The sequence below is a fragment of the Catharus ustulatus genome, chromosome 3, assembly GCF_009819885.2.
Source record: "Catharus ustulatus isolate bCatUst1 chromosome 3, bCatUst1.pri.v2, whole genome shotgun sequence".
NCBI lineage: Eukaryota > Metazoa > Chordata > Aves > Passeriformes > Turdidae > Catharus > Catharus ustulatus.
This window is the reverse complement of record NC_046223.1, coordinates 38,844,920-38,860,937: the sequence shown is the minus strand read 5'-3', so window position 1 is coordinate 38,860,937 and position 16,018 is coordinate 38,844,920. Positions and strand designations below refer to the sequence as shown.

At 39.7% G+C, this 16,018-nt stretch overlaps 1 protein-coding gene across 3 annotated transcripts in view; it reads left to right on the top strand.

Annotated features, from left to right (window-relative positions):
- Nucleotides 1-16,018, top strand: part of AGPAT4 (1-acylglycerol-3-phosphate O-acyltransferase 4) — a 70,730-nt gene that overhangs the window by 45,405 nt on the left and 9,307 nt on the right. For all 3 annotated transcript variants that reach the window (XM_033055033.1, XM_033055034.1, XM_033055032.1), the window contains 4 exons: nt 1,986-2,139; nt 8,382-8,484; nt 9,818-9,893; nt 15,070-15,268. In XM_033055033.1, coding sequence (XP_032910924.1) covers nt 1,986-2,139; nt 8,382-8,484; nt 9,818-9,893; nt 15,070-15,268 — 532 coding nt within the window. The remainder of the gene's footprint in view (nt 1-1,985; nt 2,140-8,381; nt 8,485-9,817; nt 9,894-15,069; nt 15,269-16,018) is intronic.

The following is a 16,018-nucleotide window of genomic DNA, read 5'->3' as shown; positions in this document are numbered from 1 at the left end:
AATTCTCTCAACTGAATTCTCTCTGGAGTTTCCTACATACTGTGTTGTCTGTTTCCTTCTCTGTAGTGTGGAGCCCTACAGATATTACTGAAAAATACCTGCACTGTGATCCACTCAGTACATTTTGTGGTTCTCTAATGACAGGTGCTGGACAGGGGTAGATGCAGGGGTTCACGACTGTGTAACAGATGCTTGTGACGATGTTGTACTGAAGCACATCAGCTATATTTGTTACCCTCTCACCTTAGATTGCAGAGTTCATACTAGTGTTTTCTCCTTCCCTGTGATTCCGCCATTCCTGGGAAGGTGTTTGGTCAGACATGGCCCAGTAGAAGTGGAAGCCACCTGGTCATAGAAGTGGCCTGGTGGAGCCATTGACTGTGTTCCAGGGAGAGGATTGGTGTCACTCTTCAGCAACAAGAAAGTTTTACTTTTTGCATCACCATAATTTTTTAGTATTCACTGTGCTGGCATTTCCTTATCTGAGAATGAAAAGCGTTTGAATTTTTCCTTTTCTTAGAAATCATAGAAACTGCAATTCTTCTGAGCTGGTGATGGCAAGAGTGCAGTTCACTTAAAGAAATGGAATCTTAAACAGCGTCCCCGGGGCCTGCAGAAATTATTGCTGTTTACTCGTGAAGATGTATATACTATATTTCTCATGCTCTGAAACAAATTTCTTTTGTCATTGCTTTAAATGAGTGCTAAGCAATCAAAACTAATCTCTGTGCTTCGATGTTTAAGTGACTTCCAGGCAGGAGGCTGTCTAGCAAAGGGGTGATTCTGGGATTTTAGTTTCAGTTTCTCTCCAGAGATTTACCTGTGCTCTGGGACTTTCCTATACACATAACCAACTCAACTCTAATCAATAAGCACAAGCCACCACCGTCCTGGAGATATTCCCATAGAGGGATTGCTAAAGAGGAGCTATACCTGTGGAAGGGAGATAATTGTTGATGTCCACCTGGGGTTATTGCAATGTGGAGTTTTAATATACTTTTGTATGATGACATAATGTCAAAAGGCGCATCAAGAGCACCTTGGAAGGTAGACAAGGCAAAGCACGCTAAGTGAACTAGAGAGATTTTCTCATCAGTTTCTTTATGTCTCATCAATCTGATAACATTATGCTTGCAACACAGGGTGAAAGCACTCTTGGATGAGCTAGAACTGAAAGCTGGCTGCTTGGCTAGTTTCTTCAATATCTCTGTCTTTTTTGGCTGCATTTTTGCCATGGGTTATGAGGACTTAATTTGTGTGATTTGGCAGTGCTCTCTGATGTGTTACTTTGCATTCATACTTGGCAGAAAGCAGTGAGCAAGTGGTACATCTGCAAAGATCTGTGTGCTCTCCTCTGCCTGCCAGTGTCAAGACTATTCATGTCTGAGCACTTCCCTGTATAGTTCATAAGAGCACGAGCCTTTCAGTTGTCCTGCATTTGCTGCCTTACATCTCAGCTGTCCCATTGGCATCAAAGTTAGTGTCTGAAGCTGTCCATGGACCTCAAGTGCCATAGGGAAAGCAAGCAGGTTGGAGTGAGGGCAAACAAGCTGGGAACTGAAGCATTTCCTAGAAATGTGTTTGGTTTTGACACTTAGCAAGTTTTAGATGCCATGATACTTGAACAATTCACCATCAGAGAGAGATTCACAACAGGAGTGTGTTTTGAGTGTTTTCTAACAGCTCATTAGAGATGGAGTGACAGAGAAACCAAGTCATTCTGATGGCAAGTAGCAGAGCAGATGTTAAAGCCTAAAGGCTGAAGTTCAAACCAGATGACAAGTTGTGTTTGGATTTGGGGTTTTGAGTGGTTCTTTGGTTGATTGGGATTTTTTACCTCAGTCAAATAAATGACATAAATGTGTATGTGGCTACACCTGCCCCTGCTAGCAGTGTTAATTTGGGTTGTGCTGGTGGGAATTAGACCTCTGCTCAGTCAGCAGAAGACCTGAGTTTCTGTCTAACTGTAGTTGTCTTGGTTTTAGTTCCTGATTCATTGTGAGGGCACAAGGTTCACAGAACAGAAGCACCAGATCAGCATGCAGGTAGCCGAAGCCAAAGGCCTGCCCAAGCTCAAGTACCACCTCCTGCCACGAACAAAAGGATTTGCTGTCACCGTGCAGTGTTTGAGAAATGTAGGTAAGGAAAGTCACAGGGGACAATGCTAAATGGTTGTTTCCTCTAACTGCTGATAGTTTGACTTGCTTTTCTTTTCCCTGTAGTGTGTGCCCTAGTAGAAAGATTCTGGGATGCTTTCAGACTCTTTTTTTCACTAGCCTCTGGTTTTATTAACAAAGTCCTGAATCAGTTTGTGGGGTTGGTTTTGGTTGGGGTTTTTGGTATTTTGGTTGGGGTTTTTTGGGTTTTAATTTATTATTGTTATGTTTTGTTAACTGTGACTCTGTTTGGAGAGTGACTTTGTTGGGGAATCTCAGTTGCATATTTTGTATCAATTGGTACGTATTTTGTTGTATATTTGGTACCTATTCCCAAAGAATAGTATTTCTTAGTATTTTCTAAGCAATTCTATTCTAAATGAAGCGAATGCATTAGTAGAGAGTCCAAGGCAATGTGTATTAAAATAATTTCTTGTGGTAAATGACTACCTCAAATAATGCAATTCTTAAATCAAAAAATATTCTACTTTAAATTTCTATGTAGATTTGCTCTTTAGAATTTCTTAATGGAGTTAAGGAAGGGGAGTAGACCTTGCCTGAAGATACATGTAGGTGACATTTATAAACAGTTTCTACATTACAGAACATGAGTAAGCTTTTTCTTTGTTAATATTGTTTTGAGCTCCCCATTCTTTTCTGGTTATTTGCATTTGTCAGCTTTAAAGTGACATCAAGTAAGAATATTGCACATGTTGCCTTTGGAATTATATTCTTTGACTAATACTATCTATCAGAGTCTTCTGCTGTGTACATCGTGGGCAAAGGAAAGACAGTGCTAAGTAGTTGTAGTGTTACAGGGTCTTTGGGGTCTGGTAGGTTTGTGTGTTAGATGACTGATGTGTAAGAAAGAAAAAAGTGGTTTCTGCTTTAGAAGGAAATGTTCCAGCTTGACTGAAAGCTTCAAAGATGAAGACATGTTTTCATGTGGCATATCTGGGATAGCTGCTGTAAGAAAAACTTCCCAGTCAGCTGACTTGCTATCTCTTGTATTTCTTCTAAATATCCTTTGGCAAAGCAGGTAGATCATACCACTGTTGTAGCTTCCCAGGCACCCACAACTTTCCACCCCCAAGATGGATAGCATAGCTTGGGTCCTTTCTGATCCATGAAGAAGAGGTAAGTTATGTGAAGCATCCAGCAACCTCCTTAAGAGCACAATGTAGCCTTGCCTTTGAATAAGGGTGACTGTTCTGCTGAGGGCAGGGTGTAGTGGACTTGAGGCACAGAAGAAAGGATGAGTAAAAACTCTGTGGCCTCTAATGCCCTGAGCTGGGAATCAGGAACAGCTTAATTTGGTGGTGATTTTTGTTCTTTTCTCTGCTCTGTGTAATGCGAGCAAAATACGGCGTGACTGGGGATAAGTAGCTGATTCATGGGAAAACATTCCAAAAGGAAACAACTTTAGGAAACCCAAGTAACATATATGAAAAGTTTGGGACATTCATGCAACACACTACCACAACACTTGCTAGTACCCTAAATATTTGAAATGCCTTCAGAAAAAGAAGACTGAAGTTGCTAGAATACTTATTTCTTTAAGGGAGTATATGTCACTGCCTCAATCCAGAAGCCGTAACTTGCTAGATCAAGCAGTGTCAGGCCAGTAAGAAGGCAGTATTTCCCTCTGAGGGTTTGAGAAGAAGCAGAGTCATAATTTCTCATACACAGTTTCAGCAAAAACTGTTGAGCTTAAAAATCCAACCAACAAACCTCTGAGAGTTTGATGGCCCCAGACTGGTGTTGCAGATTCTTCTAGATTTGTTACTTTACTTGCCTTGTTGTGTTTTGCAGTGAGAGGGGGATAGAAAGGTTACTGCTTGGGTGACTGCATGTTTCTCTCCTAAAGAAATAAGGGGTTCATGTACAGAGCTTCTGAAAACAAGGTCTTATTTTTTAGAACTCCTTGTAGCATTATTACGTACAGATAACAAGTAAGTCCATGCATGTTTTTTGAATAGAGAATGTGATGGCAGTCTCTTTTGACAGTCATGACCTGGAAATGTAGTACTGTCTGGAAATTAGATCACATCCCTGTGCATCTCTGAAAGTGAGAGACTGGTGCTGAGCTGCCTGAGCCAGTTTTGGGCTCTGCCATTTAGGCTAATGCACCTTCTGTTCTCCCACAAGGGTGGTGGACCTGGCTGGAGTGTCTTGCTAAGGCATGTAGCTGCAGCTACAACACAGCAGTGGAACCAAGTCACAGGTTTGGCACCAGTTCACAGCTGAGTGTGACAGGGTGTCCCATTTTTTTCCTTGTTTTGGACCAAGGGTGTGATTCAGCTTGTCAGAGGCTGTAGTACTATAGGATGGGTAGATGTTGGTTTCTCTGGCTGTAGATGTAATTCACCCATGGCAGCAGAGATCACAGGTTGGTCCTCTTCAAAACTTTATATCAAGTCTTAATGCTACCTGCTGCCGTCACTCTGGAAGGAGTTCTGAAGTAGTTCTGCAGTAGTTGGAAATAGACATTGGTGACATCAGTCTGGCAAGCCCACCTGTTTTGAAAAACTTAGTTTTGGAAAGAGTTTATATAATGTGCATGTATTGGAAGCTGGCTCCATGCCAGTGATGCCATATCTGTCAGCATAAGCAGATGTATTTGGATAAAAATACCTTTCGCACAAATTAATTAGTAAAGAACCTTCCCTCCAAACTGATTCCTTTCATAAGTGATAATGTAATTTTTTTTCCTCCAAAACTTGCTTTCAGACATCCAGGTCTCTGTACATAATTTAATTCTTAAAGAAATGCTTTTGATATTTTCTGAACTTGTTCTGATATTTTCGTCAGTAACCATTCCTACCTGTATGGTTTTACAGATGCAGTCCCCTGGAACTTAATTTCTAGAAGCTGTTAATTTTCTTTAAAAATTGCCGTTTGCTACCTGTACTGTTCATGGAAGCAAATGAAAATACAAGTCTTTTGTAAAACATTCATCTATTACTTGCACTAAAAGTAGATGTTTCATATATTTTAACTGTTAGATATATTTATATATTTAACTGTTACTTTTATTGTCTAGCTGTTTATCAGGCAGTTCCTTTCAGCTGCTTAACTTGTACTTCACAATGGATTGTAGATAAGCCCAAGTTTTGTCATGTACCTTTTCCTCCAGTTGTGCATGCTGGGAACTGCTGTCCCAGAGGGAGTGCGTGAGAATAAATTCCAGGGTGATACTCTCATGGAGTTCGGTATGACAGGGTTTAGGGATATGGTAATGACTTTCTTTCCCCATAAATTGTATGTTAGTTCTGGATTTTTAATTTTTTTTTCAAGTGGGTTTCTGTTCATTGTGCAGAGCAAGTAACCAAGTTTGAGAGGATGAGTGGTTTTTGTTGAAGCTGGCCCAATTAATGAAATGTTAAATCGAAGGATTGTGTCAGGGTGGTGTCACATCAGCAGTGCAGTGAATGTCACTGTAGCTTTCCCTCCCTTTTCCAGTCTTCAGATCATTTTGTGTGCTAGTATGAAGTATGTAGCCATACTCATTGCCTGTAGGTTGATTTTTCAGTGAATTATCCTAGAATAATCCACCATGGTCACAAAATAATGCGTGAAATTCAAGAGGACAGTCAAAGTAAGAAAAATCCTCTCTAGATATGTAATCCAAAGATTTTTTTTTTTAGGTTGAAGTTAAGAAATTAAATCTTAAATTCTTAAGTACTTAGCTCTCTGTCAGAATGCTGTAGAAGGAACCAAAAGTTAATTATATGAAAAAAAGCTGGGCAGAGATTAGAAAACAACAACAACAAAAAGAAAACCTAATCGGTTTTTTGACAGAAAGAAAAGACTTCCAAATATTTGTGTTTGGTTTTTAATAAAAAATAGATGTATCTGAGATATAACTAATTTGAAAAAATATTTCACAATTGAAGCAAAACTTCTCAAATACTGCTTATATTATCCTGAGAGTGAGACAACTGCAATGTTTTCAAGATACTACGGAGTTATTTTTTACTTGTTTTAGAATGTGAATTTTCTTGTCTCTTCAGCTTTTGGATGAGAAAGTTACGTGATGTCCAGTTCTAATTATGCAGTTACAAAATCCATGTTTAATGATAACTGGTTCCAGTGTGTCACACAGCATGCTAGTGCTGCTTGACTGTGAATGCTTTCTGGCAGATTTTAATTTCGTGCAGCCTTTTTCTTGGACACTTTCATTGTTATTCTTTTCCTGCACTCTCAGAATGAGGAAGCTAAAATCTTCAGTTATATCTGGATAGCAGAGGTCTGTTTACTCCTGCATATTGCTATCATAATCTTGGGTTTGGTACTGCTTTGCACCAGAAGATATCAGTGTGTTATTAAAAAGTACTGGACTGAATATTAAACTACAGACCAGTTGGAAATTGGAATAGCATTTATTTTTTCCCTTGGAGATAAGGAAAGCTCTGTGTAGGACTGTCAGCATGTAAAGATCTTCCTGTCCATCTCCACAGAAGTTTTTTTCTGGACAGGAGAACTTCCAGTGTGTCTCAAAAAAACCCAATTCATATAAAAACTCAAATGTAGATGCCTTGTAAGAGATGGAAGAGAAAGTGTTGTGTATATCATACTTTGCTTTATTGCATCCCTATCGTTGTTAGAATAATCTCATGCTATTAAAGAAAAAACTAAGCAGCTTACACTGTATAAACCAAACTGAGCTCTTGTTTTCCTTCAATTACATTGGATTAGTAAATTAGAGTAGATTAGTAAAATCCTTCTACACTAAGAAGCTTAAAAATAGAGACAGATAATTGATTTTTTAAGAAGTAATTTCATACTTGTACAGGGTAAGTAGTGTGCTTGAAGTAGAGTTTGGCTTGTTTTAGTTTTGAGTTTGGGCTAAGAACCCAACTGTAGTCGGAAAAGAATGGAGTTGTTAGTGAGGGACATCTTTTGCAGTGACAGGGGTTTGGCCTTTGTTTTCAGGATTGCCTTTCAGCACTGAAGCCAGGCTGTTCAATTCTCCACTGTGAATTCAGTTTTGTGGTAACAAATGATGTGGTGAGTTTCTGGGAGCTGAATGCTGAGACTAAATCATATTTATCTCCCATAGCTAGAGAGGTTTCAAAACCAAGAACAAATCTGTCCTGTATAATAAGTCTTTCTTAGATGGGTCAAGAGGTCTAGCAATAAAGGTTTTTTATTTTTATTGCATTTTTATTCATTATTGCAAAATTCTAAAGCAGAAAACCTAAAATACCACAGGCTACACGTGAAAATGCTTCTTAGTCATATTTGTGACAAAAATCTAAATTTTTTTTTGCTGTCATTGCTCTTGGAGTTCATACCATGATGCACAACTGATTTCAGTGTCAGGAAAATTAATCATTCTCTGGTAATTTTGTGACATTAGAAAAATAGTATGTCTAAGGATGTTTCAAATAAACTTTTTTGCAATACTTCATGTGGTTTTAAACAGTGAATGCTTTCTCTGTAGAAACTGCTTGTTACTGCTCTTTTAATTTAGGTGCCATCAGCCTTTGCAAGTGGTTTTACTGTTCCAGCTCAGTCCTGAGCTGCACAGTTTTCTCAGGGCTGGAAGTTTGGCTGCAGTTTTGTTCAGCAGAACTTCTGTGTTCTGTTTCTCACATCTGCATGTCTTCATAGCAGCAGCCAGCTGACACAAGATGTGGTGTGTCATTCTCTCTCTGCCTTTGCCCTAGAGTAAGTGCCTGAGTTACCAAATAATGGACTTGGGCCCTGGCCATTTATGGCTGCATTAAGCCCTCCTGCTGTAGGGGGTCTCTCTCACACGCTTTACCTTTTCTTAGTCAAATTCTTATACATTCTTAGTCAATATCCTTACTGTTCATTGTTTGTAAAATGTGTATCTGCCTGGTTGTTTCCTCTGATTTAGGGGGTATTGTTGTTTCACAGTGAACTGAAAAAGGTAACAGTTCTGCAGCCGTTTGACTCCTAGGAAGTCCTAGGTGAATTCTGTCAGAAGCAGTAAGTGTGTTCCTGTGCCCATCATTCTGCACATGATGAAGAAGGAGGCGGGAGTGGATGGAGAGCAAACCTTTTCATTCTGCTGGTGCAGTTCCTGGTTATTTGACTTCTGAAAACCTGCATGTTGAATATTCCATTGTCATTTTTACCTTGGTGACAGCTCAAATTGTGGTGTTACTGCTGATAACTTCTGCTTGTCTGAGAGAGAATTACTTATTTCCATTGTATTACTACAGTAAAAACATAACCTGTTTTTCCTTTTTGTAGTTTCTGCAGTCTATGATTCTACCCTTAATTTTAGAAATAATGAAAATCCAACATTGCTGGGAGTTCTAAATGGAAAGAAATATCACGCAGATTTATATGTAAGGCAAGTAATCCATACTTTAATTCCTTTTTAGCAGGAGTATGTACTTGAAATCACACTTGGTCAAATAAGGGAATATTTTCAAGTGGCTAACAGAAAGCAGATCTCTACCAACCTGGCTTCACAGAACTTCAGATAAAAATTTATATGGGTTGGGAAATATTTCTGGTAAAGTTCTGTGATTATAAGTATGTGAGGAGCCCATAAATGTCTACAGAACCTTTTTTTTTGGTTATGTTTTTATTCATTTGTGTGTCTGTTAGCTCAGCAGCAGCACTGGGGTCTCTTTTCACTCACTTGGCCAGAATACCAAACACAGTCTAAGTGTTCAGGTGTTGAATATACCTGTCTCTGGCACAGGAGTTCCAGAGATGTTCCAGTTCCTCTGGTGGAGGTCAGGCTCAGGACTTTACCCATCTGGTGGTGTCTTTGTTGATTTGACAGCTTCACCCTCCCTCCCAAGAAGGGGGTTGTTTAATGAAAAAAACATTACCTGGATTTCTTTTCATTAAGGTTTCTATAAATTACGAATACCCTGAAGGCTTCCCATGATCTTAATGGGAAAGAGCCAATTCCCAGGTGAGGTTGTACCATCATCACCTGTGTTACAGGCACCCAGGGCATGTGATGATGTAGAGTTGGAGCATAGGAGCCTAGAAGTGATACTGCAAGTGATCAGGAGTTCATCATAATCCCTTAAGAGCTATCGTGGACCAGTGAGCTGGTCCAGTTGCTTTATCCTGGAAAGCAACATGAAGTAGAATAGGGTGACCTTTTCTTTTTACTTCTCCTTTTCTGCCTATGTGAAAAAGTATTTTTTTCAGAACTGTTTTTGTCCAAGGGTAAAAATAAAGTTTCTCTTGATTCCTCTTCACATGTGATAGTTCTGCCTGGTGTCCTCGTGTTTGGTGTACAGAGCCTGGCTGGATGCCATTCATGGAACCCTGCCTATGGATGTCAGCTCCAACAGAGCAGAGGAGTTCCTCTTGCTATCTCCCCCTTTGCACCATTTCGTCCTGCTGCAAGTCAGTCTGGCATAGCATAGAAATTGCTTTTCACAACCTAGAGTTGCGGCTTGCCCATCCTGAAAAGCTGTTACAGACAGGGTAAACCTCATGGCTAAATTTGTTCTGACAGTTAGCTGGGGACTACCACAGATTTCTTCTAAATCTCCTCCATATTTGTTTGTTGAAGTGCTGTAGGTGTTGCACAAGTTCAAAAAAAGTGAAAAATGTAGTGAGTCTCCTGTCAGACAATGTGTCTATACACTGCAATTGCTGTTCATGAAAGTCAAGGTATTTAATATTCTTCAATTTCTCTTGTTTACCATTGACAGGCGGATTCCACTAGAGGATGTCCCAAAAGATGAGCAGGAATGTTCTACCTGGCTTCACAAACTATATCAAGAAAAGGTTGGTTTTTTTTGTCAAGGCAGCACTTGTGAGCCACCAGTGCTTGGTTATTTATAGTGCTAGTAGACCTTTACAGTGTGCATGTGTAGTATCCTAATTTGGAGGCTTGGGGTGAGTTGGTTTGTTGGGCTTTTAGGGTAAGCGCTCTGTTCCTCCATATATAAACTGATCTCGTGCTGCCAGTCATGATCACTTTCATTTTGTACATAGAGCAACAGGAAGAAAGCTTAGAAAAGCCTTTCTAGAACAGTTTTAAGCCTCCTCTTTAAAAGTTGCATTAGGATGCAAAAATCAAAATTGCCTTACTGCCTTCTAATTAATAGAAAGACCCCCTTCCCTTAGAAGACACCTTCCAAATCAAGAAGTAATTTGTTGGTTAAATAAAATATTTTCTTTAGTGTATTAGTTTTTGTCCCTTGTTTTTCCCTGCCTTTTTTACCAAGGCAGACATCCAGCATTAAAAGGACAAGCTGATAAATTGTTTTCACACTATGGCTGTAGAAGGCATGCATTTAAGATTCCTAATTTTATAAGATGGGGAGAGAATAACAATGATTGTGTTTATAGGTACCCAGTGGGGGGGGGGTGTTTTTTTTTTTCTTCTTTGCAAATGCTTTCACATTAATCCTTCAGTCTTTCAGAATCTGTTTCTTCTGGGTTGTTTTTATGAATATTGGAGATAGCTGTTGGGGGATGTGCTTTTTGAATGTACACAGTACTCCCATTTTTCAGTCAGTGGGAGTCATAGGTATGCATGGCATGAGTCCTGGCAGCTCACTTTGCTTCAATACCTTGATCAAAGTTATGTATTCACACTGGAATGCAGCAGTGCTTTGGATTTAGAAATTACAGAATATAGCTATGAGATTTCCTCTCACTGGGACAGCAAAATTCTGCTGTGCCATTTGTTGTGCTCTTCCCTGTACATTACATTAGCATTTCTGTATTGACAGTGCCTTGGCTGTTTTCAGTTTCAAACCGTGGCTGTTTCTGGTATAATTCATAGCTCCTCTAAGCATCTTGCTTACAGGAATGTGGAAAGTAAATGTGTCTTGGGACCTCACTTGTAGGTCTACTCCCTTTGCCTCTTGATCCCCCTTCTCACAGTTTGTGCCCTGATTCAGGCACAACCCCAGCACCTTTGCAGAAAAGCAGGGTGAGGCTCATGTACATGCAGATGGTCCTTTTGCTCAACACTGCAGAAATCCACTTTCTGCTACTGTGACTCTGTAGCCCTGTTTCAGGTCCCTGAGAAATTACAGATGTTTTCAAGACAAGAACATAAGTGAATGTGGTGATTGTTTTCCTGATTCCTTTATTACATAGTTGCAGTAGTTCACTCCAAGATTTTTCTGTTGTTGCCCTTTTGGCAAACACTCATTTGCTTCTAGTGCAAACAGAGCGTGTATCTATCCTTCATAATATTATACTGTACAATATATCATAGTATTCTTCATATCTGTTCTTCATGATAACTTCATTTGCTGATTGCTTTTGTGATTGATTAGGGCTGAGAGGAGATGTTTGTTTGTGTTTTGGTTTGGGTTTGGTTTTTTTTGTTTGTTTGTTTGTTTTGGTTTTTTTTTTAGTTTTTTTTTTTTTTTTCTGAAGGCAGCATGTTTCTCTTTCTCCAGCTGTTTTACTTTAGTGAAACTTAATTCATTGCAGTCATTCCTGGTTTACTGAAGCCCATGTCTTTGTAAAATCAGACTGGCAAAATATGGAGCAGGGACAGCTTCTTCCAGAGTTCTGAGATAATGAAAGCCCACCTGCAGGGTAAAAGTACAATTTTGTTCCACCTTTCTGCACTACATCTTAAAAAAGTAATAGGCTGTTAGGTCAGATAACAAACATCAGTGCTGCCCAGGTACTGTTTCCAAAAATTAATTCTGTTTCAGATCATCTTCAGAGTCAGAAAATATTTATGATGTAATGTAAAATTATTTATTCAGAGGGCAGTGATTCATTGCAAGTTACACACTCACCTGCTGTTTCAAAATAAGACAACATGTGCACACTACTGGAAAGCTGAGACCTTATTTTGACATGATTATGGTTCCCTGTGCGGTTGCTTATTCTCAGTAAGTTTAATAATTTTGCTGTAGTTTCTCAAGACTCACATACAGTGTAATGAATTGTGCTGTAGTAGCATGATTTAGTGGCTGGAAAGTGCCACAGGTGCTGAGGTCAAGGCCTGTGCACTCAAGATGGACCAGGATTGCAGACTTGTTGGAATGAGTAATGAAATCAGCAGTTACTGTACATGTACATGGAGGGACATGATTTTTTAATTTATTTATTTATTTCCCCATATTGACATTAGTAAAGGAGTGAGGGTCTTTGAGAAAAGCTTATTCCATTGTTTTTTACCTCCTTGTCTGATCTCATGTACATGTGAGATACTCAGTCTGAGATACTGAGATACTTCTCCCTTGGATCCTGTAATGTTTATGTTCTTGCTACTTCATTTTTTGGCTTTGTCACTGCTACAAATGCAGTTGAACAGAGTCCTGCCAGATAAACAGTGGCATTGTGTTGCTGCTCTAAACCAAACATTGTTCTCCTTCCTTTTCCAGGCTTACACTAAATACCATGTCCATATGCTTCTTCCTCACCAGGGTAGGGTAGATTTTGTCCTTCCACATATGGCCAGCACTGTATCAGTTAGTTCCAAATTACAACAGAACTTCAATTTGGGTTGCACAATGCCTTTTTATTTCTTCTATGATGTTTTTTTAACTTCTATTGCTAGAAAGGCTTTGACTTATGCAAGGAATGGGTTGAGGATCTTTTTGTCAGGTCTGAAGAGTCCATGCATTTTTGTTTTCTTTTTTAACCTCCTTACAGCCTCAATACCTGAAGTAGAAGTTCTGCTTGAGAATATTAATTTCCATTAAAAAGAGAGCAAGCTTCTAATTCTTCTTTCTTGTAAGAAAAACTTGGAAAACAGAACCTGCAAATATATACAGGAATGTCCTGGGGAATCAGCAAAGCCTAACTAAAGAGAAGTGTACAGAACTCCAGTGTTTGGGAACAATGAATATATTTTTGAATACTCATTGTCTGTGGGCTTCCTCACAGCATACCCCTGCCATCAGGCCTCCTAGTGGGAATGGGGAGGAGGAATCCAGTTAGCCTCTCACAAGGAGATGGATGTTCCCTGATTTCTCCTCACTGCATTACCCTTCCGCCTCACTGTCCGAAGTAACTTAAATTTAGTGGGGGCATTAGAGGGAGTTTGTTTCCATGTTGGAACACGATACCTGCATGGATGGAATTTATTACAAACAGAAAAGAAGCTCTGTAGGCAGAGGAATGAAAGGAACCTAATGTGAGTAAGGTGATTTTGGGAAATGGTGAGGTGTATTATCTATTTAAAGCCTGACTTGATTCTGGGTATCATGGGACCCTTGCAAAAGCTTTCAAGACAGATGAACCCATAGACACCTTTTGCAAGGGTAAGGAATCCTGACTGAAGAGCTGTTCCCCACAAGAGTGGGAAATGTGGTGGAGCTGTTGGCCTTGACATAAGGTTTTGCCTTATGTATTTGTTTTCCATCTGTTTCAAGTCTCTCAGTGAGGTGTGGTCAGTGGTTTTGCTGCCCCTCATGCCATGCAGAGCTGACAAAGAAAACCCTGCTGCACTTGTTCCCAGTGTTCCTGCTCTCTGTAGTAGCAGGCCCTCTAATGGCAATGCCAGCAATAGTCAGGGATTCTTCACTTTCCTGGGTAATACCAGTATTTGGAAACCTAACTGTATGTAGTAAATTAGTTTACTGATGAGGAGTAGCTCTGTGTTATAAAGCAGTCTTCACTGTACCATGAAGAAAACTTCATATGCTGTGAACTCTGTTGAAGATGGCTCAGTAATTGGCCACAGTGATCCCACTATAATCCAGCTCACATGAGTCACTTATGATTTTTCTAATCTCAATAAAGAGAGTACAGTGATTTAATTCCTGCATAATCCCTTGAAAGTTGAACGTTCACTTTGAAATAGATGAAGTGGTAATAGCTTGTAATTGCTCAAGTTGCTATTGAGTAAGTATAGAATTGTGTCAGCTGGAGTGTAAGTGTAAAATCATAGTGTAGTAGAAAAAATAGTATTATGGTTGATCAGTCTTGGCTTTCCTAGAATTTTTAGAAACCAAAAATCCTTTCTTTAGAGAAATATCATACTTCATTCTGATTAAATTAAGGGGTTTTTAAGGCAGTCTAATGCTGACTTGATTAATTAACCAGTTTTTTGTGATAACACAGATAAATAGATAACAGATTAATAATCTTTGCTTTTGAACAAGGAGGAAGGGAGGTTTTCCCCCACCCACTTTTGATATCTTGGGTTGATGAGATCAGTAAAGACAATGCTATTCACCCTTGTGGGCTGTAGAGGAAGGTACTGAATTCAAAGTCTCTCTCTTAAAAAACAGATGCTACAAAACAGAAAAAAACAACCCCCACCCCATTATCCTCCTTGTATTATATTTAAAGGTCGAGTCATTTGCTCAAAGCCAGTGAGAAATTTTGTACTGTTTACACACTAAACTGCCTGTAGGGATGTTCAGCATCCAAACTTCCACAAGCATTGTGGGAGCAAGTTGAACAAGACTGTGTCCATGGGACAAAGACAGGAGGGGGTGGTGCTTCAGAGTGTGGGACAAAATGGTGCCTGGTCACCTTTTCTGACAGGTTTTTGGGTGCTGTTTGAGAGCAGCAGTTGGAGAAAACAAGAGGGGACAGAGGATGTGCTGAGTATGGAGCCCAGACACTTCCCTGGCTTACCTGCAGTGCTTGGGCAGTGGCTGTGGCTCCTGCAGGAGGTTCAGCAGTGATGTCTGCATTGCTGCAGGAGTGAACATCTCATCATCCCACCTGTTTTCTTAGGCTGCTATACTCTCCAGGTATGGCATTTTTCAGGCTGCTGTGTGTAGGGGAAAGAAAGTTTTCACACATCAGTGTGAAATCAGTGTATGCTCCCCCTTTCTTTTTTTCCTTTTTCTCCCTTGGGTTTTTTTTGACTCTATGTTAATTGACTTCAAAGTACAAGCTTTCCAGCTATCAGCTGGTCTTTGATCTTCCTCTGTGGTTACAATCCTCCAGAAGGAGGAACAGCAAAGCCAGGAATGGCTAGTTTTGTAGGCAGATGGGGATTTAATTGTTGCTCTTGTTCCACTAGGATGCGTTCCAGGAAGAATATTACCGCACAGGAACCTACCCAGCAGTCCCTATAGTTCCACCCCGTCGACCATGGACACTTTTGAACTGGCTTTTCTGGGCCTTATTGCTGCTATATCCCTTGTTCAAGCTGCTCATCAACATGATCAACAGTGGCTCATCACTGACACTGGCTAGTTTTGCATTTGTTATTATAATAGGTAAGTTTTCTGATACAAAAAGATCACTTACAAGGTAAATGTCCAGTAGGATTTTCTAAGATTTGCTAGATGTAAAGATGACTTTTGAATTCAACCAGGATGAAACCATAATGAAACAACTCATCTAATACATCCACTCTAACCTGGATTAGAGTTAAAAAGATTTTTTGTTTAATTTTTTGTAGTTGTACTGTTTTTTGTAAGAGCTTCATACAAAAATTTCTGTTTCTGTAGCATTCAAACGGTGACTTCTCAGTGGGTTGCCACATAAGGCTTTCTTTTCTTGTGTTGTGTGTTGCTGTGTTCTACTTTAAATGCTTAGAAGAGCAGCACAATAATAATTTATTCCTTTGAGAATGCTTTTCAGTCATAGTCTGATGTGTCATGCACTGGTAATCCATGAACTCGTGATTAGGCACAGCCTGTTGTGGCCATCTACTCTGATTTATGTAGCATAGGGCATAGACTGTCACAGGTAATTCCTACAGTTCCTGTGGCAGTTCTGACCTGCCTTGGTTTGTATTTCAACTAGTATGATATTTAAGTGGAGGAAAGAAAACAAAACAACGAGCTGGCCCAAAGAAAGGGAGGGAGATTTATTTGATGTTCTTCATGGAAGCAGGAGCCAGGTCAGTTTAGCAAATTGCATTATATCTGGATGTCTGCGATAGAGTGCCGGTTTGAAGAATAAGTTGCCTTCCAGAATAAGCCATACATTTTAAAGCAAATACTTTCTGTGATTGCACTGAC